The sequence below is a fragment of the Hyla sarda genome, chromosome 5 (genome assembly GCF_029499605.1).
Source record: "Hyla sarda isolate aHylSar1 chromosome 5, aHylSar1.hap1, whole genome shotgun sequence".
Classification (NCBI taxonomy): domain Eukaryota; kingdom Metazoa; phylum Chordata; class Amphibia; order Anura; family Hylidae; genus Hyla; species Hyla sarda.
In genome coordinates this window covers 121,848,393-121,872,845 of record NC_079193.1, presented here as the reverse complement: position 1 = coordinate 121,872,845, position 24,453 = coordinate 121,848,393, and the positions used below count along the sequence as shown (strand labels likewise).

General features: G+C 43.5%; 1 protein-coding gene across 4 annotated transcripts in view; it reads left to right on the top strand.

Moving 5' to 3' along the window:
• BRD9 (bromodomain containing 9) overlaps window positions 1-24,453 on the top strand; it is a 284,425-nt gene that overhangs the window by 255,762 nt on the left and 4,210 nt on the right. For all 4 annotated transcript variants that reach the window (XM_056520202.1, XM_056520201.1, XM_056520200.1 and 1 more), the window contains exons 14-15: window positions 14,034-14,136; window positions 14,287-14,454. In XM_056520202.1, coding sequence (XP_056376177.1) covers window positions 14,034-14,136; window positions 14,287-14,454 — 271 coding nt within the window. The remainder of the gene's footprint in view (window positions 1-14,033; window positions 14,137-14,286; window positions 14,455-24,453) is intronic.

Below are 24,453 nucleotides of genomic sequence, written 5' to 3'. Positions count from 1 at the left end.
CGGTATAGGAGGTCCTCCGGACCTCCTCCGGCACACTGCCGGAATGTCTGGTGATTGAAATCAGCAGACATCCGGCTCTGATCCCCGCCCGGCGAGCGTCAGGGAACGAAATTGCAGCGCATCGCTCGTCTGAATTGACGAGCGGTGCCCTGCGATCGCTGCATGGGGGGGGGGGGTCATCATGACCCCCCTGGGCGATATGCCGCGATGCCTGCTGATTGATTTCAGCAGGCACCGGCTGCACTCCAGATGGCTGCGGGGGGCCGGGAAAGCGCATGACATTCTCATACGTCATGTGTCCTTAAGGACTCTGAAATGGAGACGTATGAGAACGTCATGTGTCCTTAAGGGGTTAATATCCGTAGCTCTGTTAAGGATGGGTTAAGGTGCGGCCTTAAACTGTGAGTGACTACCACTGTACTCTTTTGCCGAGTGTCGACGTAAGCAAATTCACACCAGTCCAGGTTGGTATGCATTCCCTCCTCGGTACTGACTCCATGGAGTTCTGTTAATTATCCGGAAATCACATTCGTTTTTACAATCTGACAAAAAGGGGGGAGGGTAAAGGGTAAAACTATGCATCGTTCTATATGATGATTGGTCATTTGAGCGTGGCGTAGCATAAGTCATTTATGTTGCAACGTCTCTATCTTGAGATGTTTCCATCCTTCCACAAAGCCCAATGTTTAGACTTCTTGTATCCACAGACTCCATCTCAAGGTTCTAGTCTTAATTACAGGCAAAGAGATAAGCTGAAATGTTTTGAATTAAGGAAGGCAAAGCTCTTCTGCAATATTTAGCAATAGCATATAGCATTTAGCAAAGGGATATGAGTATAGATATAGCGATCAATATATCAGAATATTATAGACCCAACAATTCCCCCCCTAAGAGCTTTGTTTTCTTCCATCTTTCCCTATGGTGCGTTCTGCCTAATAGTCCCAGTTTCAGGCAGAGAAAAAAAAAAATGGGTATGGGATGCTTCACGGATTTGAGACGAGTTGCTCCTGGTGAACCCCTTTTGTACTCAGACTTGTCCTTTACCTGGGACTTCTATGTTCACCCTACTCTGCTGGGTTTGCACTTACACCATTGGCATACAGGGTAGTTGTTCTCATGGGGGGAATTCTCCCGGTCATGCTTGAGTCTGATGTATCAATTTGGTTCAGATAAGCTGAAATAGTAGGTTCGATACCTGCATACATTGCCCGCTTGAAATGCGGCCTCTACAGTGGAGATTATTGTTTTCTTTACACAGGGGACTACGGAACATCCAATTGTCATTCTCTGTAGTAGAGATTTGTCTGTATTGTCTTTTCTTCTATTGGCACTCTGTGGTCTATAGTCCCAGTCAGTCCCTGTGTTCCATCCCACTGCTCTCCAATAGTCACAGTTGTTCCCCCAGTGGTCATCCGTCACACATGTGTATATTGAATTGTCATCCCCATACATAAGACATTGTTTAGCACCCTGGGACAATTCACTATGTAACATTAGTCAAATTTAAAGGTAGTCACTTGGGCACTGGAAGAGTTATCAAAACGTGGGATACAACTCTTGGGTCATTGTCAAGTCAGCCCAGTAGTGTGGTGGAGTCGGATTGAGTTGCTCCACTTATACGAAAAAGGATATGTATCAGGAGCATGGTGTAGGAGCACTCTTGCAGTGCGTATCCATGTTGATTTTACTCCCAGTTTCACCGAAGTCTGAGTTGTCAGTAGAACCTGATAAGGACCTTCAAATCTAGGTTTCAGCGCCCCCCTCATGTCTTTTCTCGAGGACAAATTCTCCGGGCTGCAGATTGTGACTTCCTTGCTCAGTATCTGGATCTGGAATGCAAGAATAAAACTGCAACATGTGTTACTTTCAGCTTATTACATAGGGTAATAACAAATTTAACCAAATTATCATTCCCTGCACTAAGCTGCTGAGGGTAATAACATCCTAGCTTGGGGACCCCCCCAAGAGTGTCTCATATGGGGTTAGGCCTGTTGGCTGTCGGGGTGTGTTTCTAACAGAGGACAGGGCTATGGGCAGCACTTCTGGCCATGGAAGGGACAGTTCTCTGGCTTTTAGGATTTTATTCTTTAGGATGCCATTCAGTCTTTCAACTTTTCCACTGCTCCGGGATGATATGGGGTATGGAGTCCGAGGTCTGCTCCCACCATTTTTCAAAGTTTTTCTCTTGTAATATCCGCAATGACAGCCGGTCCTTGGTCACTTTCAATTACTTCAGGGACTCCAAATATGCATACCAGCTCTTAGTAGTTTCCTTACAGTAGTTTTTTGCTGTAATATTAGTGACTAGGTAGGCTTCTGGTCATCCTGAGAAAATGTCCACTGCTACTAGCACATACTCAAACTTTTCACATTTGGGCAATTGCATGTGGTCAATGTGGATCCTCTGAAATGGGTAGCATGGTTTGGCCAAGTGTTTATTCAGAGTAACTTTTGTTCTTCCAGGGTTACAGGTGTTGCCAATGTCACATCCCTTGGCATATTGTTCAACTGGTGGTGTTATTCCTGGTGCAAGGTAGATTTTATTGATAGAAGTGATCACTTGTTTTTTTTCCTCTGTGAGTGACTCCATGAGCCCATTAAGTCACCCGTCCGGTAAAGGGCTAGGGGAAGACAAATCTTGTTTGCTTTTCTCCATAGGCCGATTCATTGAGTTCAGCTCACATTTTCTCCCATATTCTTTCCCTTGTCCAAGGCTTGATTCTGGAACTGTTTCAGTGTCTTGAGTCAAGTTTGCCTTTTCCTCTTCTGGTTTTTCTGATCCATTCTTCTGTCTTCTTGTCACCACATATCCCCTAATTCCTCTCGAGCAAGGGGCAGCAGTATTGCAGTTTCTTTAGCTGCCTAGTCTGCCAAGAAATTTCCTTTGGCTTCTTCAGAGACCAATCTTCCATTCGCTTTGACTTTGATGATTGCCACTTGTTCAGGCAATTTTAAGACTTCAATCAATCTTTATAGGGGTTCCAATTGCAGTCATGTACCCCCTCAAGGCCCATTTTAATCCAAAGTCTAGCGCCACTCCATGCCCTTAGGCAGAGTCCGTGTAGATGTCCGTCTGTGTTATGTCTTCATTTCCATAACCTTTAAACAATTGTGCTTAGGGTCACCATGATGAGGTCTCCATCATTTTGTTCAATTAGTTTTTCTTCATCACCCGTCGAGAGAGGAAGTAGGGTAGCTGGATTCAAGATTGCGCATCTTTGAAGATTGACTTTATCCGGGAGTAAGAGAGAGCATTGAAACCTCACTTGTCTTTTTAGAGAAAGTGGATTTCTTTGGCATTGAGTCAGAATAGCTTTCAGATCATATGAAGCGAGGATAATGATAGAATGTCCAAGAATGATGTCCGAAGTCTTGTCCAAATGGTCTTTAGCTGCTATCACAGCTCAAAGGCAGGTGGGTGCAGTTTGTGCAACAGGATCTAGTCTGCATGAGTAGTATCCCAAAGGTCTCAATTTGTCTCTTTTTTTTTATTTATTTCTTTTATTTTTTTGTGCAAGGACTCCAGAGGCATGGCCCTTTGTTTCAGAGACAAACAAATAAAACGGTAGTTCATAGTTCGGGATGCCAAGTGCAGGAGCAGACATGATAAGGTCTTTTAGGCGGTTCAAACATTATATGGCTTCCCATAAAAGTGGTTGCTTCGGAGTCATAGCAGGAATGGCATCATACAGAGGTTGCATCAGTGCTGAGGCAGCAGGAATCCATTGTCAGCAGTAAGTGATTATACCAAGAAAGGCCTGTAGTTGATTGACCGTTGTAGGTACAGGAATCTCTTGTATAAATAGGAGAAGGTTCCAGCTCCCCGGAAATCATATTATTGTGAAAAATTAAAAGTCCAAAATTTATTTAGTCCATTTTAAAATCCAAACAAAAAACACCCAGTGCGGATAAAAACACCCTTACGCCGACGCGTTTCGGACTAGTCAGTGACTAAGGACTGACTAGTCCGAAACGCGTCGGCGTAAGGGTGTTTTTATCCGCACTGGGTGTTTTTTGTTTGGATTTTAAAATGGACTAAATACATTTTGGACTTTTAATTTTTCACAATAATATGATTTCCGGGGAGCTGGAACCTTCTCCTTCTATTTCTACTATATCGAGGACAACGGCTCGACTTTTTCCTGGCTCCTGGATAGAGATGGCAAAAGTGCTTGACATCAATGCTTCATAAGTGGTGAGCTGGCTATTCTTTTCTTTGACTGTAATCTCTTGTATGGCTTGCTTCCTGTCTTCCGTGAGGAGTTTAGCACCTTGAGAGATACAATGTCCTAGGAAGACAACTTTTTGTTATGTCCATTGAATTTATTCAAGGGACATCTTGCAGAAGATTGAGGCAAGGAAAGATAGTAGATCAACTGAAGTGGTGGCACACTCATCTTGCGATGTGGCACAGAGTAGAAGGTCATCCACATATTGAAGTACAGTCACATTAGAATGGGCACATAACCATGGATGCAGACAGGTGGATAAGGCTTGAGTGATTGGGGGAGTTTTAAGCCCCCTGTGGCAAGCGTGTCCAGGTGTATTGGGAGTATTCAGAACTGTGGCAGCATTAATGGAACGAAGGTCATGTACTATGCAGAACTTCTCAGGTTGTCCTTTTGGCGTCGTCTTCTTTACTGAGAAACACATTTGGTTAAGGCTCCATTCTTGAGAAGAGTTGCAAAAAGAGAAGTTTGTTCAAAAAGAGAAGTTTCTTGGTTTGCTTTGAGCGGATACTGGGGGTACTCTAGGTGTCTTGGCTCCGGGTTTTAAGAAGACCTTAACAGGCAAAAGTCCAATATCATCTGGGCCTTCGGACCAGACAGTCAGGAATTTGTTGTAGATAGACATCAGGTATAGTCTTTGTTGGGATGTTCATGACCATCAGTGGAGAGGCTTGCAGGACACAAAGTTCTTCAGGTGTGAGTGGTTAGGATAATTCAAGGTGCATCTCATCACCCTTATATTTATTTGTGGCTTCGAGTTTCAGGAGTAAATCTCAGATCCAGATTTTTGATTCCTATACGGGACATAATTAGCTGGATTCTCTTGAGTTATTCTGTTGTCATTGTTGATTCATCCTGGAGTGGTTTGGGTGTCCGGAGAGAGGTCCAGATTGTTGTTAGTCCATATTTTGATGGTTTTGTGACATCATTGGCCTTGCAGTGGCTGAATCCATTCGTTAATTAGAAGGAGGAAGTCTGGATCTGCAGTTTTGCTGGACATGTCCGAGTTTACCACATCTGTAGCAGTTGATGGTTTTGCCAGACGGTCTTCGTTGTGCATCATTCCGAACACGGTTCTGAGGAGAAACAGTTTGGTCCTGAGGGACATAATTCTGAACCGGGTATTGAGTAGTTTGCGGTTGGGTTGCTGCATTATACATTGTAAGTGCATCTTGACAGATTGCCACTTCCCAGCTCTTCTTAGTAGGTGCCACTCCAGTTTGTTTTTCAATAGCTTCGACAATGAGTAAAAGCGGTTTTGGTTCAAGTGTCACATATTCAGGCCTAGTGTCCGTAAGCCTTCCTTTAGCATCGTGGAGGCCAGTAACAAAGGTGCTAATGAAGAGTTTCTTATGGAATTTACTTCCTAGGTCATAACCTTGATCCTGGAACAGATTAAGTAGTCTGGAGAAATACTTTTCAGCTGATTCCGTAAGTTCCTGAGAGGCATCAGAGAAATTGGTAGAGCTTGAAGCTAGTCTGTCTCTGGCCCAGGCTTGTAGTTGTTGGCAGAATTCTATTCCAGAAAAATATGTCTCCTCGTCCACAATAGCAGAGCTATCATGGCTGGCGGAAATGATATCCCAGAAGGCGTCTCCAGTTCTGATAGAGACTAGATTATATAAATCCTTCCATACTGATTAATAGGTTTGTTGGATTTGCTTGATTCGTCTGTAGAAAGGCATTGGCTGTTTCTCTGGGTCAGGCAGTTGGGTTAGGAGATTATTTACTTGCACCGAGGTAAACGGAAAATATTTTTAAAGAGTTTCTAAAAGTGGTTTTTCAGACCCTTTATTTTCCACCACTATAGGTAAGTGGTATTGGCATAGTTTGAGGTAGACTGGATTCACCAAAACTAGGCAGCAGATCTCTGGAATCATCAGGCTGTATGGGCAAAAGTTTAGTTGGCGTGGATCTTGGTAAGTCATGTTGTAGGTTATCTGAATCATTGAATCATCATGTGGCATTTGGTGTTTACCCAAGAGGTTAGGGTTCTTGAACAAGTTGACAGCATCCACCAGAGCTTGGACTGTTTCTTATGTTTTAGAGATAAGTCTGATTTCTTGCAATGTTGGTATTGGCTTGTGATGTTTAATACTGGACACTATTGCATTGGCACAGATATTAGGAGGAAATTAGGAGTCCAGAACTGATGGGTGGAATGGCCAGAGAGGAAATTTCCTTCTCTCCAGCTAGATCAAGAATGTGGTGAATTGCGGACTGAAGCTGCCTTAGGCAGGCATTATGTTGAGCAGAGGAATATCTGGTACCAACAACATGTATTATCATGTTGCAAGGCAGTGTCCCAAAGCCTGTGATGGCCAGTTGGGAGGTTGAAATGGGCCCTTGTTGTAGTACCAACAGATCAGAGTCATGCTGTATACTAGTCCCCCCTGCATGCACTAAGGCAGAAGCAAGGCCATTATTATGCTGAAGATATAGATTTGCAGGGTTAACTATAGCTTGCACTTGCTGGGTTTCTATGGAACCTATGCCAATCCGGAGAAGGGTGTTATTCCAGATCTTTGTTCCAAGGGCCAGTTGAAAAGATTCAGACACCATACTTGGTCTAATGGTTTGGTACATGTTACTGTTGGAGTTATTGGGAGGCTCATGAAATTGCACCACAGTAGGTGGTATTGTATTAACAAGTGAAAGTGGTATCCTTCCTTGGGACTGAGGATGATGATCATTGATAGGAAACTGATGATGATGATCATTGATAGGAGACTGAAACTGTGCATGGGGTTCATCTTGGGCTGGAGGACTGTCTTCACTGGGTAGAGAGGTCTGACTTCTTGGTGAGGCACAGCAATTATTAGCAGAATGAAATACAGAGCTTTCCGATGAGGGCTGATCCGGGAGTGTGTGGGTTTGATTTGGGTATAGGCCATTGATCTGGTCATCACGTACAAAGTAACCCTCATCCTGATTTATACCTGGAAAGAGATCAAGTGCTTCAGCACTAGGATGACTGTTAGAGGAAGTTCCATTTGGAAACCTTCCAGCAACTGGTAAAGCCTGTTTGGGTGTACTGGATGAGGGCTCATTACAGCGAGTAGGTAGTTTGGGTGAGCCAAGATGGCTGACAGTAGAGGAAATGGATGAGGCAGCAATTCCTGGTCCTCCAAGATGGCTGACAGCACAGGAAGTGGGTTGAGCAGCACTTCCTGGCACTCCAAGATGGCTGACGGCACAAGAAGTTACTGTAGTAACATGGCCACCACTAGACAGAGGTTGAATAGCATATTGTGGGGTGGGTGCATTTTGTGGGGGTTCCATTTTTCCAGTATATGGAGGTGCTGTGGCAATACATGGTGGAGCATTTACAGGCCAGGCTTGGCCACAGGAAACACAGTCTTTTACTGAGGGCAGGTTTTGCTGACCACAACGGGAACATAACCAACAGCTAGGATCATCATCATTATCTAGCAATGATACGTCTCTATCTTTGTAATACAAATACATAATCACATTGCTCTTCTCATCTCTGTACTCCTCCACATATGCTTCTTTAGCAATAGCGCATGACGCACGGTGCCATGCCTGGGCAGATGCCAGCAAATCATTAGCTTCTAAAATTCCTTTATGCTGCTTAATGAATTCAGATGATAAATCTAGGTGTAATCTACCCCTTTCAGGCAAAGTGCATATAGCCATTAAGTTTTTCATTTTGTCAAGACGCTTCTTTCCCTCCCGGTGCATAACTATGTCACATGGCTCTAAATATCCAGGGACAGAAGCAGTCTGACTTTTAAACAAAAAATGGCGAAGTGTTCATCTTTATCTCTAAAAGTCAATCAATGCAAGAACTGAACAATTTTAAAGCTTTTTTAAAGTATTAGGTAGAGAGAGGGTTGCAAATTACCCTATTGTTACGCCGAGCGCTCCAGGTCCCTGCTCCTCCCCGGAGCGCTCACAGCGTTTTCCTCTCTGCAGCGCCCCGGTCAGACCCGCTGACCGGGAGCGCTGCACTGACACTACCGGCGGGGATGCGATTCGCATAGCGGGATGCGCCCGTTCGCGAATCGCATCCCAAGCTACTCACCTGTCCCGGTCCCCGGCTGTCACGTCCTGGCGCGCGCGGCTCCGCTCTCTAGGGGGCGTGCGCGCCAGCTCTCTAAGATTTAAAGGGCCAGTGCACCACTGATTGGTGCCTGGCCCAATCAGTCTAATTAGCTTCCACCTGCTCCACGTCCTTATAACCTCACTTCCCCTTCCCTGCTTAGCCGGATCTTGTTGACCTTGTGCCTAGAGAAAGCGTTTACTGTGTTTGCCATACCAGTGTTTCCAGACCTCTTGCTATCACCATTGACTACGAACCTTACCGCCTGCCCTGACCTTCTGCTACGTCTGACCTCGCCTCTGTCTAGTCCTTCTGTCCCACGCCTTCTCAGCAGTCAGCGAGGTTGAGCCGTTGCCGGTGGATACGACCTGGTTGCTACCGCCGCAGCAAGACCATCCCGCTTTGCGGCGGGCTCTGGTGAATACCAGTAGCAACCTAGAACCGGTCCACCGGTACGGTCGACGCCAATCCCTCGCTGACACAGAGGATCCACATCCAGCCTGCCGAATCCTAACACCTATTAGCAAAAAACTCTGTGGATTGGCCAAACAAATTGACACTCCTTTTTGTTTGGTGTTTAGTATCAGAGTGACAACCACAGTGTGTATGATGCTACTATTATCTTCTCTGATGCATTACTGATACAATGCAAAAGCTATCCTTGCTCCAGTACAACCCAAAGTTATCAGTAAGCCGTCCTCTAATACAGAAAAAGTTACCTGGCTGATACAATCCAAAGCTATCAGCCCAGCAGTACACCCAGAGTTATTAGGGGACCTAGAACACAAAAATCTACGGCACTCTTACTTCCTTGAACGAATCCACTAGCTAGATTAAAAAAAATCAAAAAATGTAATTAAATCCGAACAAGCAGGAAAAGAAAATGGATTTTTAAAGACTCCAAAAATCCAAAGAGTCTCTCACAGTTAAATCCTTGCCATGATTATTATTGTTGGCATTAGGAAACAAATTTGACCTTGCTTCAGTACATTGTATACAGTTGCTGATTTCACAGCTAGCTAAGAGAAAAAAAATTTTTTTATAAGCCTGCAGGTTTGTGACAGGCAAAAGGAAAAGAAAATCTCCCATGCTTTTGCCTTCAGAACTTATTTAAAGCGGCAGTCAATCACAAGCGACTAAAAACTCCTCTGTGAACAAGAGAATACCACAGCGGGAATATCTCTGTCCCTAAGAGCTAAATCCTAGAAGGTCGACTTAGGCCGTCCAGACTCCCACAAAACTGCCCAAAAACACAGATAAGACTACAGATTCATAAAAATCAGCAGACTTACCGTGTTTTTGTGGGGTTAATCAGTGTCAAAGTGTCACTCCACTGGATCCGTATCTTCCCTCGAGTGTGGTTCAGGCCATCCCACCACCAAATTTTAAGGATGGGTTAAGGTGCGGCCTTAAACTGTGAGTGACTACCGCTGTACTATTTTGCCGAGTGTCGACGTAAGCAAATTCACACCAGACCAGGTTGGTATGAATTCCCTCCTCGGTACTGACTCCAGGGAGTTCTGTTTATTATCCGGAAATCACATTAGTTTTTACAATCTGACAAAAAGGGGAGGGTAAAGGGTAAAACTATGCATCGTTCTATATGCTGATTGGTCATTTGAGCGTGGCGTAGCATAAGTCCTTTATCTTGCCACGTCTCTTTCTTGAGATGTTTCCATCCTTCCATAAAGCCCAATGTTTAGACTTCTTGTATCCACAGACTCCATCTCAAGGTTCCAGTCTTAGTTACAGGCAAAGAGATAAGCTGAAATGTTTTGAATTAAGGAAAGCAAAGCTCTTCTGCAATATTTAGCAATAGCATTTAGCAAAGGCATATGAGTATAGATATAGTGATCAATATATCAGAATATTATAGACCCAACAGCTCTACCTGGCATAAACCCCATCTGGTCAGGATGAACAACGGCAGTATTGACCCCCTTAAGCCGATTAGCCAGGATTTTGATATCAGTATTAGGAAGTGAAATGGGATGGTAAGAATCCAGCACCTTTCGGATCCTTTTCTGGCTTAGAAAGAACTACAAGAATACCCTTTGACCCGCCACCCCTACCATAAAAGCTCCCCTCACAGTAGCCTTATACGTGTCCCATTGACTCAACTTATCAGGGTAAGAACAATAGCAGAGCGGTCAGAGATCCCCTACTGGTGTATGCAGTATCGCTTACCAGAAAATCTGCCGATGCAAATGCAAGATCAATTCTGGACAACGACTGGTGGACTGACGAATAAAAGGAAAATACTGGGTCTGACGGGTGCTTCCAGTGCCAGATGTCTGTGAGAGTCAACGCCATACTCCAGATATTAAGCCCAGAGGAGCCAGGGTCAACAGCAGTGGTACGATCGAGCAGAGGATCCGGAACTGCATTAAAGTCGCCTATAAAATGAAGAGGGACAGAAGGAAATGTCAGCAATTTAGAAGTAATACTCTCCAACACTTCCACACAAAACAGGGGAGGAACATGAATAGACACTAAGTTAAAACTAAAGGCATGCACAAAACAAAGGATAATAATAAAACCTACCAAACTGGTCACAAGCCACCTGGGAAATCACCAACTGGAGGCACCAAAATAGACACCCCCCAAGCAGACATAGAATAGGTAAAGTGATACCCTCTCGCTACCCACAACCTCTTGAGTGTAAGACCTTCTGGCCAATAATGTGAGTTTCTTTTAAGCAAATTAAATGCGGGGAGTGGTGCTTGAGAAAGTCAAGATATCGAGCCCTTTTAAACTGAGAATTAAGGCCCCTGATGTTCCAACCACCTTAAGTGACCCAATCATCACCAGTAGGGACTGCAAAACACAGGGAAAAAGCGCCTCGCACACAGAAACAACAAGGGGAAATCCCCAGGTACAAATACCACACACACATCAACAGAACAGGCACACACAAAAAAAAAAAGCAAGACAAAAACAAATGAAAATAGCAACATCAGCATCCCCAACAAAACCCTGTCTAACACTGGGACCTCATGCAGACCTAGATCCTTAACATACTAAAGTATGGGCTATAGAAAGAACACTGGCAGCCTGAACAACCCACCATTCCCCAGACAAACCAGCACCAACTAAAACTAATCTATCAGTGTACAGCTCACTAATCTGCCCCCTAATTGGGGAACCCTAAACAGGAGATGGTAGTCAACAGGTGGTGCGTACTTGGGGGAGCCCTAACTAGAAGGACCTGATTCCTTATCCCACCTAAAGAAAAGTTAAGGAGGAAAACAGTCTCAATCTTGCCACAGGATCAGTCCGGAGGGGCCGCATCCACCCACTGCAGCACCTCTGTTGGAGCCGTGAAGAAGCTCATAGCCACACCATCCACCACCCGAAGGCAAGCCTGAAACAGCGTGGCATAACGATATCCCTTGGCATGGAGTCGAAGACAACAGAACTCACCAGCTGCAGGAAGCTGAAGGGATATTCACAGCAGTACACAGGAGGTCCAGTACTAGCACACAGAGCACCAGAGGGGATATCCACAGGAGCCAGCGAAGAGTCCTGCACCACCAGACAGCACCCACACAGAGCACAGCAGTTCAGCTGGAGATGACAGCAGTACAATGACCAGGAGCTGATTTAACCACCTCAGAGTATTGCACCACAATGCCCAGCAGGCAGCGCAGTCACACATATAGCTGGCAAAAATATTGCCTCCAGAAAAGCAGGATCCCTCTGAGCAGGAGTCAGCTTCAGCCCACCACACAGTGGAGGCTGTGAGAGTAACCATGGCAACCGACCGGCCATTCCCACAAAGCAGCTAATAATTGCGGCTTCCCTCCAGCCCTTCCTCTGGACTACAGCCACCAGGCTTGGGACCAGCCCACTCCTCCGCAGCCACGGACCCTCCAGAGACTGACAGCCAGTACCTCACCCTGCCGGGACTTCACCGAGGATAGCCGCCACCAAGACCCAACAGGCCGCAGCAGACCCCGCCACAAAGCTTCAGCACCAGCTCACCATCGACGCCGGAGCCGACTCAGGATCCCCACCAAGGACCGGAGACCACTTTCAGGTGTGTTGAAGCCGTCCGGGTAACAATCAGGATTTTAGAGCTGAGCTAGCGGGAGCACTGCGGAGTGTGACCGCTCAGCTCGCCATGTCCCCAGACCCTTTGATTTCTGATACATCTATACCATATATATGAACATTTACCATTGTGTAGTCGTGAGTAGAAGGCGGGCGTAGAAGCGATGCATGAGGCTTTCCTCTGACCCATGGATTTCTCATACTAAAAGCTCCCCTTTACCCAATCCAATCCTCCACCCCCCTCTCCCTGCATCAATTTCCACTTGCATGCTGCTCCCCTCCCTGCATCAATTCTTTGCTGTAAAAGAAAAAAGCTGGGTGGAGGTGTGTACACGGAGCAGTGAATTAGCACATTGCATGGGAAGTGACATAGTTACATAGTTACATAGTTAGTACGGTCGAAAAAAGACATATGTCCATCAAGTTCAACCAGGGAATTAAGGGGTAGGGGTGTGGCGCGATATTGGGGAAGGGATGAGATTTTATATTTCTTCATAAGCATTAATCTTATTTTGTTCCAGGAATGTATCTAATCCTGTTTTAAAGCTCTTGGTTAACATTTTTGTTAAAAATGCTCATGTGTAAAAGAAGACATTACAACACAGAACTGGATAAAATTGTGTCCCCCTCTTACCTGAAAAAAGGGCTAGCTGTGTACAGGTTTGATGTCTGAGATGTAAACAAGAATGTTTTCATTCATTGGCAGAAAACACATACCGTATTTATCGGGGTATACCACGCACCGGCCTATAACACGCACCCTCGTTTTACCAAGGATATTTGGGTAAAAAAAGGTTTTTAACCAAATATCCATGGTAAAATGAGGGTGCGTGTGTGTGCGTGTATACCCCGATACACCCCCAGGAAAGGCAGGGGGAGAGAGGCCGTCGCTGCCCGATTCTCTCCACCTGCCTTTCCTGGGGTCTAGAGCCCTGCTGCCGGCCCTTCTCTCCCCCTGGCAATCGGCGCCGCTGCCCGTTCTGTCCCCCTGACTATCGGTGCCAGCGCCCCATTGCCGGCGCCGATAGCAAGGGGGAGAGAAGCGGCGCCGATAGCAAGGGGGAGAGAAGCGGCGCCGACAGCCAGTGGGAGAGAAGGGGCAGCGGCACCCATTGCCGGTGCCGCTGCCCCGTTGCCTCCCCCCCCATCCCCGGTGGCATAATTACCTGTTGCCGGGGTCGGGTCCGCGCTGCTGCAGGCCTCCGGCGTGCGTCCCCTGCGTCGTTGCTATGCACGGCGCGGCGCACTGACGTCATGCACCGCGCCGTGCATAGCAACGACGCAGGGGACGCACGCCGGAGGCCTGCAGCAGCGCGGACCCGACCCCGGCAACAGGTAATGGGATGGGGGGAGGCAACGGGGCAGCGGCGCCGCCAATGGGTGCCGCTGCCCCTTCTCTCCCCCTCCCCCGGCGCCGATAGCCAGGGGGAGAGAAGCGGGCAGCGACGGCCTCTCTCCCCCTGCCTTTCCTGGGGGTGTATCGGCGTATAACACGCACATAGACTTTAGGCTAAAAATTTTTGCCTAAAAAGTGCGTGTTATACGCCGATAAATACGGTATATCTTCAAAGTGGTAAGGAATAGGAAATAATGTATGCAAAGATGAGTAAGCCTTATCTACATAAAACCTACAAAACCACTTCAAGTACAGTTATTAAAGTGTATTTTATTTTCTGTTACTTTAGATCGGAGAATCTTTGGGTGAAGGGAGCAATTCTGTTCTTGATTTTATGTCCATGAAGTCTTATTCTGATGTATCTCTTGAAATGTCAATGCTAAATTCATTAGGTATGTATACATTGCACTTTTACATGAGTAAGATTAATTTCACACTTCACAATCCTTGAGTACTTTCTTGTTAAAAATATCCATGAACTATGAGGTATTTTCCATGTATAATAAAGGAGCTTTTTTTTCCCTTTTTATGTAAACCATTAGGAAAAGTGAAGAAGGAGCTTGACCACGATGATGGTCATCTTAACTTAGATGACGCAGCTAAACTCTTGCACGACTTTCATGACGTACACAATGACAGAGTTGGATCTAGACCGTCTTCCAATATAAGCTCTTTATCCAACAACTCGGAAAGAGATCATCATCATCTTGGTTAGCTTTATGCCTTCTTATTTTAATGCTCTGAATGTGAATTTCTGCTTTTGCTAACATAAATGCAGGGCTGTAGATGGCGAATAAATTGGTTGCCAATGCAACTGTAAATATTAGTTGGCAACAATTTTTTTTTGATACATAGGAGCCAAAGGTTCATACATTATTTTTAAAGGGGTCCTCCAGCATTAAAATGCTGATTTTATCCAAAAATAGTGCCACCCATATTAAATAGATGTGTGGTACTGCAGCCCAGCTCTATTAATATTGTATAAGCTGTAATACCTTAACCAAATTGCCAGTTGCCATGTTTTTGTCATTCTGGACAACTCCTTCAAGCCTGGAGCCCTGCTATATATACATAAATTTAAACATACCATTTTGGATGCCTGCAGATAGCAGTAGGAGGGCACTTACTATGTATTATTAATGCGTTCTATAAATAACAGCATGCAAAAAGCTATAAAAGCTATTTTCTTCTAAGCTAAGTACCTTCTAGTGATGGCTGCAAGTAGCCTGAACATGGAGCACATTGGGGCAGATTTACTAAAGCTTTTTAATAATTAGCCAGTGTAAATTATATCATAGTGGCTCATTCTTTTTATATATTTTGCACATGTTTAGACATTGTATTTAACTTTATATCTTCCTATCAGTTGGATTACTTTACCCAGTATTTCGTGGCAATTTTTTTGTGCAATTTTGACCTATGATGTCACATTCAAGTCAAAACCCATTCACAGCTAAGGCTGGGTTCATACCACGTTTTTGCAGTACAGTTCCCGTATCAGGTTTTTGATAAAAAAAAAAAAAACTGATTCCTCAAAACCTGACTAAACGGTATCAAAACGTGTACAAATTTTAATCCGTATACAGTTGAAAACCGTATACGGTTTGAAAAATGTCCGGTTGCATCCGTTTTTTTAAGAAATAAAAACATGTTTTTAACTTTTCATTCCTTTATGAATAAAGTTTCATTTGTTTGATTAAAATTCCACGAAAAACTGCAGAGTCAAAAAAACGTATCCAACCTACGGTTCTGTACTGTTCCCATTGACTCCCATGTAAAAAAAAAAAAAGTATACGTTTCAATACAGTTTTTCAAAAACCGTGGTAGGCTACGGTTTTTGGTATGGTGAAAAAACGTACAAAACTGTACAGGATGCAAAACGGACACAACCTGATGCATCTTTTGGCATACGATGCGGTTTTCAATATGGTTCCGTACGGTTGTCAAATTGAAAACGTATACGGGAACTGTGTTGCAAAGATGGTGTGAACCCAACCTAAGCCGTGCACTCTTAAATCTATTCACTCTATGGTGTATAAGGCATTTATACCAGTTTTTGGTGCAGATTAAGCAACAATGCTGACACACTTGAACTAGTAAATTTACCACATTGACTCTTGTGAACATGGTAAGTCCACAATCTATTATAACACTGGGAAGGTCTAGTTTAACCCCTTAAGGACATGTGCCATAAATGTACGGCACTGCAGAGATTACTTTAATGCACAGTACATTTACAGCGCAGGGGTTCTGGATCATCTGTTGTTAAACAGCAGCCACCCCAGCAAATCGTCCGGGGAGTCCGTGATTGGCTGGTCAATTCTGACCGGTAAATCGAGGCTGTTCCAGGCCAATTGGGCCTCTGGTTCCCTGGAGAGTGAGGGTGATTGGTGCTATCATAGACAGCACCAATCACCCTTGATCAGCATAACTACAACTTTGGCTTTTGGAACTGCAGTAGCGGCGCGATTGTACCGGTGGCAGTGGCGCTATGGCCCGGAGGCGGGATCAGGACCAGTAGGAGGTTAGGCCTGTGCCTCCTGCCATTGCCTAAGTACAACTCGCAGCATGCGCAGCCAAAGTTGTAGTTATGCAACAGCTAATGGAAAAATGGGCAGTGTTTTCCTAAATGGAGCTTCCAGCTGTGGCAAAAGAACAATTCCAAGCATGGCCGGACAACCATTTGGTAAATATTTGGTAAATAAGTCATTTGCATTGGAATGGCAGCCGTTCTGATATAAGCGCAAAAAATAAAACACCCACATGTGACCCTATTTTGGCACCCCTCAAGGAACGTAACAAGGGGTGCATTGAGCATTTACACTCCACAGGTATCTGAAAGATTTTTGGAACAGTGGTCCAAGAAAATGAAAAATTAAATTTTTCATATGCACAGCCCACTGTTCCAAAAATCTGTCAAATGCCTGTGGGGTGTAAATGCTTACTGCACCTTTCTTACATTCCTTGAGGGGTATAGTTTTCAAAATGGGGCACTTGGGGGAGGGGGGTTCAACTGTTCTGGCACCTTGGTAGCTTTATAAACGTAATATGGCCCAAACATCCATTACAGCCAAATGCACTCTCCAAAAGCCCAATGGCGTGCCATGCGCCCGCAGAGTCCTGCCATGCGCCCGCAGAGCACTTCATGTCCACATATGGGGTATTTCCATGCTTGGGAGAAATTGAGTTACAAATTTTGTGGGGCTTATTCTCATTTTACCTCTTGTAAAATTGAAAAGTTTGGGGCTACACCAATAAGTTAGTGAAAAAAATGAAAGTTTTCATTTCTACAGCCCTCTGTTTCAAAAATTTGTTGGAAGCTCACTGCACCCCTTACATTCCTTGAGGGGTGTAGTTTCCAAAATGGTGTCACATGAAAGAGTTTTCACTTTCCTGGCACCATGGTTGTAAGTGCGAAAGGCTGCCAAAAACAAATGATTCAATCCAAATTCTCTCTCTAAAAGCCAAATGGCACTCCTTTCCTCCTGAACCCTGCCGTGTGCCCTCTGAGCACTTTACGTCCAAATATGGGGTATTTCTATACTCGGGGAAAAGTAAGGTTACAAATTTTATGAGGCTTTTTCTTTTTTTTAACCCCTGTAAAAATGAAAAAGTAGGGGTTACACCAGCATTTTAGTGTAAACATTTTTCATTTTCACGGCTCACTGTTTCAAATTTTTGTTAAACACCTGGGGGGGGGGGGGGGGGGTAAAAGCTCACTACACCCCTTTTAGGTTTCCACTATTCTGGCACCATGGGGACTAAGTAAGTGTGACATGGCCCCCAAAAACTATTCCAGCCAAATTCTCTGTCTAAATGCCAAATCAGATTGCTTCTTTTATTTTTAATGAGGCATGTGAAAAAAATATATATCTGATTGGTTGCTATGGGCAACTGGTCAACTTTTCCTCTGCACAGGCTTTGATATATCTTCATCTTTATGTCCACATATGGGGTATTTCCATACTCGGGAGAAATAGGGTTACAAATTTTGAGGATCTTTTTCTCCTTTTACCCCATTGTGAAAATAAAACATTTGGGGCTACAACAAGTTTTTTTTACTTTTTACCTCCACTTTGCTGCTATTCCTGTAAAACACCTAAAGGATTAACAAACTTTCTGAATGTCCTTTTGAATACTTTGAGGAGGGTAGTTTTTATAATGGGGTCTTTTATAGGGGATTTAGAACATGAAGTCCCCTCAAATTTACTTCAAAATGAATTGGTCCCTGAAAAATTCAGATTTTGAAATTTTTGTGAAAAATTAAAAAATTTCTCCTAAACTTTGGAGCTCTCTAATGTCTTCAAAAAGTAAAAACATGTTAACTTTATGATGCCATAATAATGTAGACATATTGTATGTGAATCAATATGTAATTTATTTGGCATGACAGTTTTCCTTACAAGCAGAGCATTTCAAATTTAGAAAAATTTATATTTTTTCCTTTTTTTTCATGAAATTTTACAATTTTTCACAAAGAAATGATGCAAGAATCGACAAACATTTTCCACTATATTAAAGTAGAATTTATCACGAAAAAACACTCAGAATCAGACTGATAAGTAAAAACATCTCTGAGTTATTATTGCATAAAGTGACACAGGTCACATTTGAAAAATGTGGCTGTGTCCTTAAAGGGGTTATCCAGGGAAAAACTTTTTTTTAATATATCAACCGACTCCAGATTAAAAAATCTTTTCTAAGTGCTCTCTGATGACACGTGTCTCGGGAACCGCCCAGTTTAGAAGCAAATCCCCATAGCAAACCCCTTCTAAACTGGGTGGTTCCCGAGACACGTGTCATCAGAGAGCACTTAGACAGAAAAGAACAACCTTAACTTCAGAAGCTCATAAGTAACGAAAGGATTAAGATTTTTTAGTAGAAGTAATTTACAAATCTGTTTAACTTTCCGGAGATAGTTGATATATAAAAAAAAAATTTTTCCTGGATAACCCCTTAAGGACGCAGCCCTTTTTCGCAATTCTGACCACCGTCGCTTTACGAATAAATAACTCGAAAAGCTTTTACTGAATATTCTGATTCTGAGATAGTTTTTTCGTGACATATTCTACTTTATTTTGGTGGTAAATTTTTGGCGTTACTTGCATCCTTTTTGGTGAAAAATCCCAACATTTCATGAAAATTGTGAAAATGTTTCTAACTTTGAAGCGCTCTACTTGTAAGGAAAATGGATATTCCCAATAAATTTTATTTTTATTCCCAAATACAATATGTCCACTTTATGTTGGCATCATAAAATGGACATATTTTTGCTTTTTGAAAAAATTTGAGGGCTTCAAAGTAGAGCAGCATGCCCAGCATGCCCTGCTGGGAGTTGCAGTTTGGCCTTCCTAGTGGTTGCCACAGTAAAGATCACTTTACTTTCACTTTCATTCCCCCCCCCATAGTTTCCCTACCTGTGCCTGTCTCCAGCGACGAGGTCCCCACGTTCCCCTCGACATCCAGGGGTGGGCAGAACGGGGGGTTTCACATGGCACCTCACTGTCCTGCGCTGCCATTGGTCAGAATCAGTTCTGACCAATGGCAGGGGATGGGAGGAGATCGCAGCATTGCGACCTCTCTCCTAGCCCTCAGGATGATCGGGGCTGTCAACGACAGCTCCGATTATCCCTATTTTCCGGGTGATCGGGTCACTAGAGACCCGATCAGCCCGGAAAAGCTGAATTGACATGCGATTTTCTGCAACCGCAGACTGGGGGGGGGGGGGGTCTGGATGTGCCTGGATGCCTGCTGGCTAGCGACAGGGACCGGAATTCCCACGGGCGTATGCGTACGCCCCACGTCCTTAAGGACTCGGGATGCAAGGCGTATGCATACGCCCGGTGTCCTGAAGAGGTTAAGTTTCCACTTGTGTGTTTTTTTTCTGGCCCGAAAAAACGTCAGAAATGACGCCTTGGCATTTTCCTGCATTTGGCATTTTTTTTTACTGGTGTTTTTGTCTTTGAGTGGAAATTGCATTTTTGGCCCCTATGTCGTTTATTTCAAAATTTGCTAGGTACCAAAAAAAAAGATGCAGTAGGGATGGAGAAAAATGTATTTAACGAAGTTGATATTTTTTATAAAGAAATTTTAATTAATTTTTAAACTGGGAAATTTATGTGGGTGGGCAGGGACCTAAAAATGTAGCCGGCAATAATTAAAATGTGGAAAGGGGCCATTTAAATGTAAAAATATATATTTTTATAATTAAGTTTGTTAAACTTTTTATTAGTAATGTATTTTAATAATAACTTTTTCACTTTTTTTTCTTTATTTTTTAAATTTTTTAGGTAGTACTACTACTCCCAGCATGGAACAGACTGTTCCATGCTGGGAGTAGTAGTACCTGTACTAATAGACAGATCGCCCCGGGTGTCACTTCTGACACCCGATGCGATTGTCCTTTATATTGCAGAGATGCAGAGTGGCTTTCTTCTGCGCTCGCATCTCTGCACTATACTCCAGCTGGCCAGTGATGTGAATAGAAATTCACATCACTGATTCATATATAGTGCAGAGATGCGGAGGGCAGGAGAAAGCCACTCCGCATCTCAGAAGGATGAAGGACGATCGCAGCAGGTGTAAGAGTGAAACCGGCTGTTATCTGTCCTCAACTGCAGGTACTACTGCTCCCATCATGGAGCACACTCTGCTCCATGCTGGGAGCTGTAGTACCTGCATTAATAGACGGATCACAGCAGGTGTCACTTCTGACACCTGTTGTGATCTGTCTATTAATGCAGGTACTACAGCTCCCATCATGGAGCTGAGTGTGCTGCATGTTGGGAGCAGTAGTACCTGCAGTTGACCTCTTAAGGACGCAGGGCGTACCTGTACACCCTACGCCCGGTCCCGGTGTTTAAAAGGGGGTCACGCCGTGGCACCGCATCACACCGGGTCGGTCCCGGCTGCTATTCATAGCCAGGACCCTGGGCTAATAGCGCGCGGCAACGATCTTTGTGCCGCGCGCTAGTAACCCTTCAGACGCGGCGATCAAAGTTGATCACCGCGCTTAAAATGAAAGTAAATGCTTCCCTGCAGCTCAGTCGGGCTGATTGGGACTATCGCGATAAAATCGTACGATCAATGCAAAAATGGTACCAATAAAAACTTCAGAACACTGCGCAAAAAATGAGCCCTCATACAGGCCCGTATGTGGAGAAATAAAAAAGTTATAAGGGTCAGCAGATGACCATTTCAAACATATAAATTTTCCTGCATGTAGTTATGATTTTTTTCAGAAGTACGACAAAATCAAAGTAGGGTATCATTTTAACCATATGGACCTACAGAATAAAGATAAGGTGTAATTTTTACCCAAAAATGTACTGCGTAGTGACTGATGCCCCCAAAAGTTACAAAATGACATTTTTTCTTCAATTTTGTCGCACAATTAATTTATTTTCTGTTTCGCCGTGGACTTTTTTTTTTGTAAAATGACTAATGTCACTGCAAAGTAGAATTGGTGGTGCCAAAAATAAGCCATCACATGAAATTTTATGTGCAAAATTGAAAGCGTTATGATTTTTAGAAGGTGATGAGGAAAAAATGTAAATGCAAACACGGAAAAACGCTAAGTCCTTAATAGGTTAAAGTGTACCTGTCGTCAACAAAAACTTTTTATAATGTAGATAATACCATTATATGTATATTTGTAATATACATTGGTTAAAAAAAAATTTAAATATTTTTGTCACTACAGCTATTGTTTGTGTCTCTATGAGGAGTCCAAATACAGGAAGTGAGGTTGGACAAGCAGGGCTCTGCACGCTGAGGCTCTATAACACGCACCTGGCTCACACAGCAGGATGATTGACAAGCCAGGAGCACGTCCTGCCCTCACTTCCTGTATTTGGACTCCTCATAGACACAGTCAAGCAATAACTGCAAGGACAGCATTTTTTCTTCCAAAAATATACACATTTGTCAATGTACAATATGTCAATATTACAAATATACATATAATTTTATTATCTACATTATATCAAAAGTTTTTGTTGGCGACAGGTACACTTTAAGGACAGATCACAGCGGATGTTGCTCCTGACACCTGCTGCGATCGTCCTGTATAATGTTTAGATGCGGGCCGCTCTCCTCTGGTACCCTGCACTGTAGTATATGCCATATATATACACTGAGAGTTGTGATTGGCTGGAACCATCTGGCCAATCACAGCTCTCTACAGGAAATATGAATATGTGATATAAAGAGAACTTCACATCGCATCATACAGTGCAGTGCAGGGGAGGGGAGAAGCGGCTGTGCCGCCCGCTTCTATACATTATATAGGAAGATTGCAGCGGGTGTCAGAAGTAACACCCAGGGCGATCTATCTATTAGTACAGGTACTACTACTCCCATCATAGAACAGTCTGTCCATGCAGGGAGTAGTAGTACTACCTAAAAAATGTAATAAAATAAAGAAAAAAAAGTAAAAAAAAAAATACCACACACTTTATTAAACACATTATTAAAATACATTACTAATAAAAAGTTTAACAAAATTAGTTAGATTATTTTTACATTTAAATGGCCTAACATTAATAAAAATTTAGTTATAAAAAATATAAATTTCTTTAAATACAATTTTTTCCATCCCTACTGTATCTTATTGTTTTTTTTTTTTTGTTTTTTTTTTTGGCTTTTTAATGGTACCTTATGAAATTTTATTAAAAAAGTTAAAACCCTTGGCGTTTTTTACCCCCATAGACTTGGGAGAAAAACATCATGATCTCAGTGAAAAAAAATGCCATAGGCTCAACATGCTGTGGTCTAAAAAAAACTGCCAAGGAGCTTAAAAGAGTACTCCGGCGCTTAGACATCTTATCCCCTATCCAAAGGATAAGATGCCTGATCGCGGGGGTGCCGCCGCAGGGGACCCCCCGTTATCTTGCACACAGCACCCCAGTTAAAATCAGTCCCCTGAGCATGTTCGTTCCGGGTCTGATTACCGGCGTCCCCAGCGGCGGGACCCCCGCGATCATGCATCTTATACCCTATCCTTTCGATAGGGGATAAGATGTTTAAGTGCCGGAGTACCCCTTTAAAAATGCCAAAAGGATTACATAAACACCAAACTGAAAAACGCAAAGTGGAAAAGGTAATATAAAGAAACTGTAAAAAGGTGTGTGATCATTGCACGCTAAACTGCTTAATGGTAATGCGATCTCTAATTTTTGGGGGTTGGTCACAGGTCCTCTTTTTAAACATTTTCATTTATAATATTGATTTGTAATTTGATGAAAAAAAATCTGATCTGGCTCCTAAATTTTTTTTTTTTTCCTGTAACATTAAAATGCAAAACTACTTTTTCTGTCCCCATTCTTCATTTTTGCTAAGTAGAAATAGTTTGAGTAAAAGTCCAGTCCAGCTTTTTAATAATATCAGGGGTGTGGAAATTTTTAAAAAAACTACTTGTCCAAGGGACTAAAGTGGAACACGATCTACTTGTCCCTCAAGAAAATCCACTTGTCCTGGTAGATGAAATAACTTCAACCAAAATAGTCTGATCCACCCCCACAAGACCACCAGGGATGGATATAAGATCCCTTTAGACACTGCTGTCAACTTAGACAGCGGTGATCTAATGGTTTAATAGCCGGCCATGGTGATTGCAGCATGCCAGGCTATTAGCGGTGGAGGGCTGTAGCTAGCTCCTTTTACACCCGAGGCAAGCCCCCCCCCCCCCCCCATCTGACCCCTACAACTCAAATTTTTCCATATACAGGGATGTATGAGGGTAATCTTATGTGACATGATCTGTAGTTTTTATCGGAACCATTTATTGTCAGAACTTTTATTAGGAAAGGGGCTTATTCACATATATACGCACTTTTTAAAATATTTTAATCAATATTTTTCAGTCTTCATAGGGACTTATATATGGAGTCTTTTGATTGGAAAGCACTGAACAATGCTAGGTTACTGGGGGGGGGGGGGGGGTGTTCTGCTTCTCCAGTTTGTGTGATGCATTTTATTTACTCTAATTTATGTGTCAGAAAATGCTGGAAGTTGCATTTAGTTACTAGATAACTGCAACACCCAGCATGCCCTGATACAGCCTATGGTTGTGTGGGTGTTGCAGCATGTTGCACTGTATAGTAGTACAGTTAAGGTTATTGTGTAACATGCTGGGAGTTGTAGTTTTGGTTTGTGTCAGCTGCAGAGCCATAGTCTGTGTCAAGGAATACTGGGAATTACAGTTAGTAACTACAACACCCAGCATGCCCTGATGCAGCCTATGGCTCTGTAGCTGACCCGAACCAAAACTACAACTCCCAGCATGTTGCACTTTATAGTTCTACAGTTCAGGTTATGGTGCATCATGCTGGAAGTTGTAGTTTTGGTTCGGGCATATTTGCGTGCATCTGTGGGGCTCTTGGTCGGCGGGTGAGTATGAAGGGGGTGGGATTCTAGTTGTGCAATTTAGTGCGGGTGGCCAGAAACCACTAAAAATATTTTTTTTTTAAATTGCACAACTGGCAGCAGCCCATATCATACATTACCTACATACATCATACATACAGACACATCATACATACATACATACACCCGCTGCTGCCCCCCCATCATACATTACATACATACATACACACACACACACACACCATACTCATGCAGACATCATACACACATCACACATACACTCAAACCATACATATACACACATCATACATACACCCGCCGCTGCCACCCACATCATACATTAC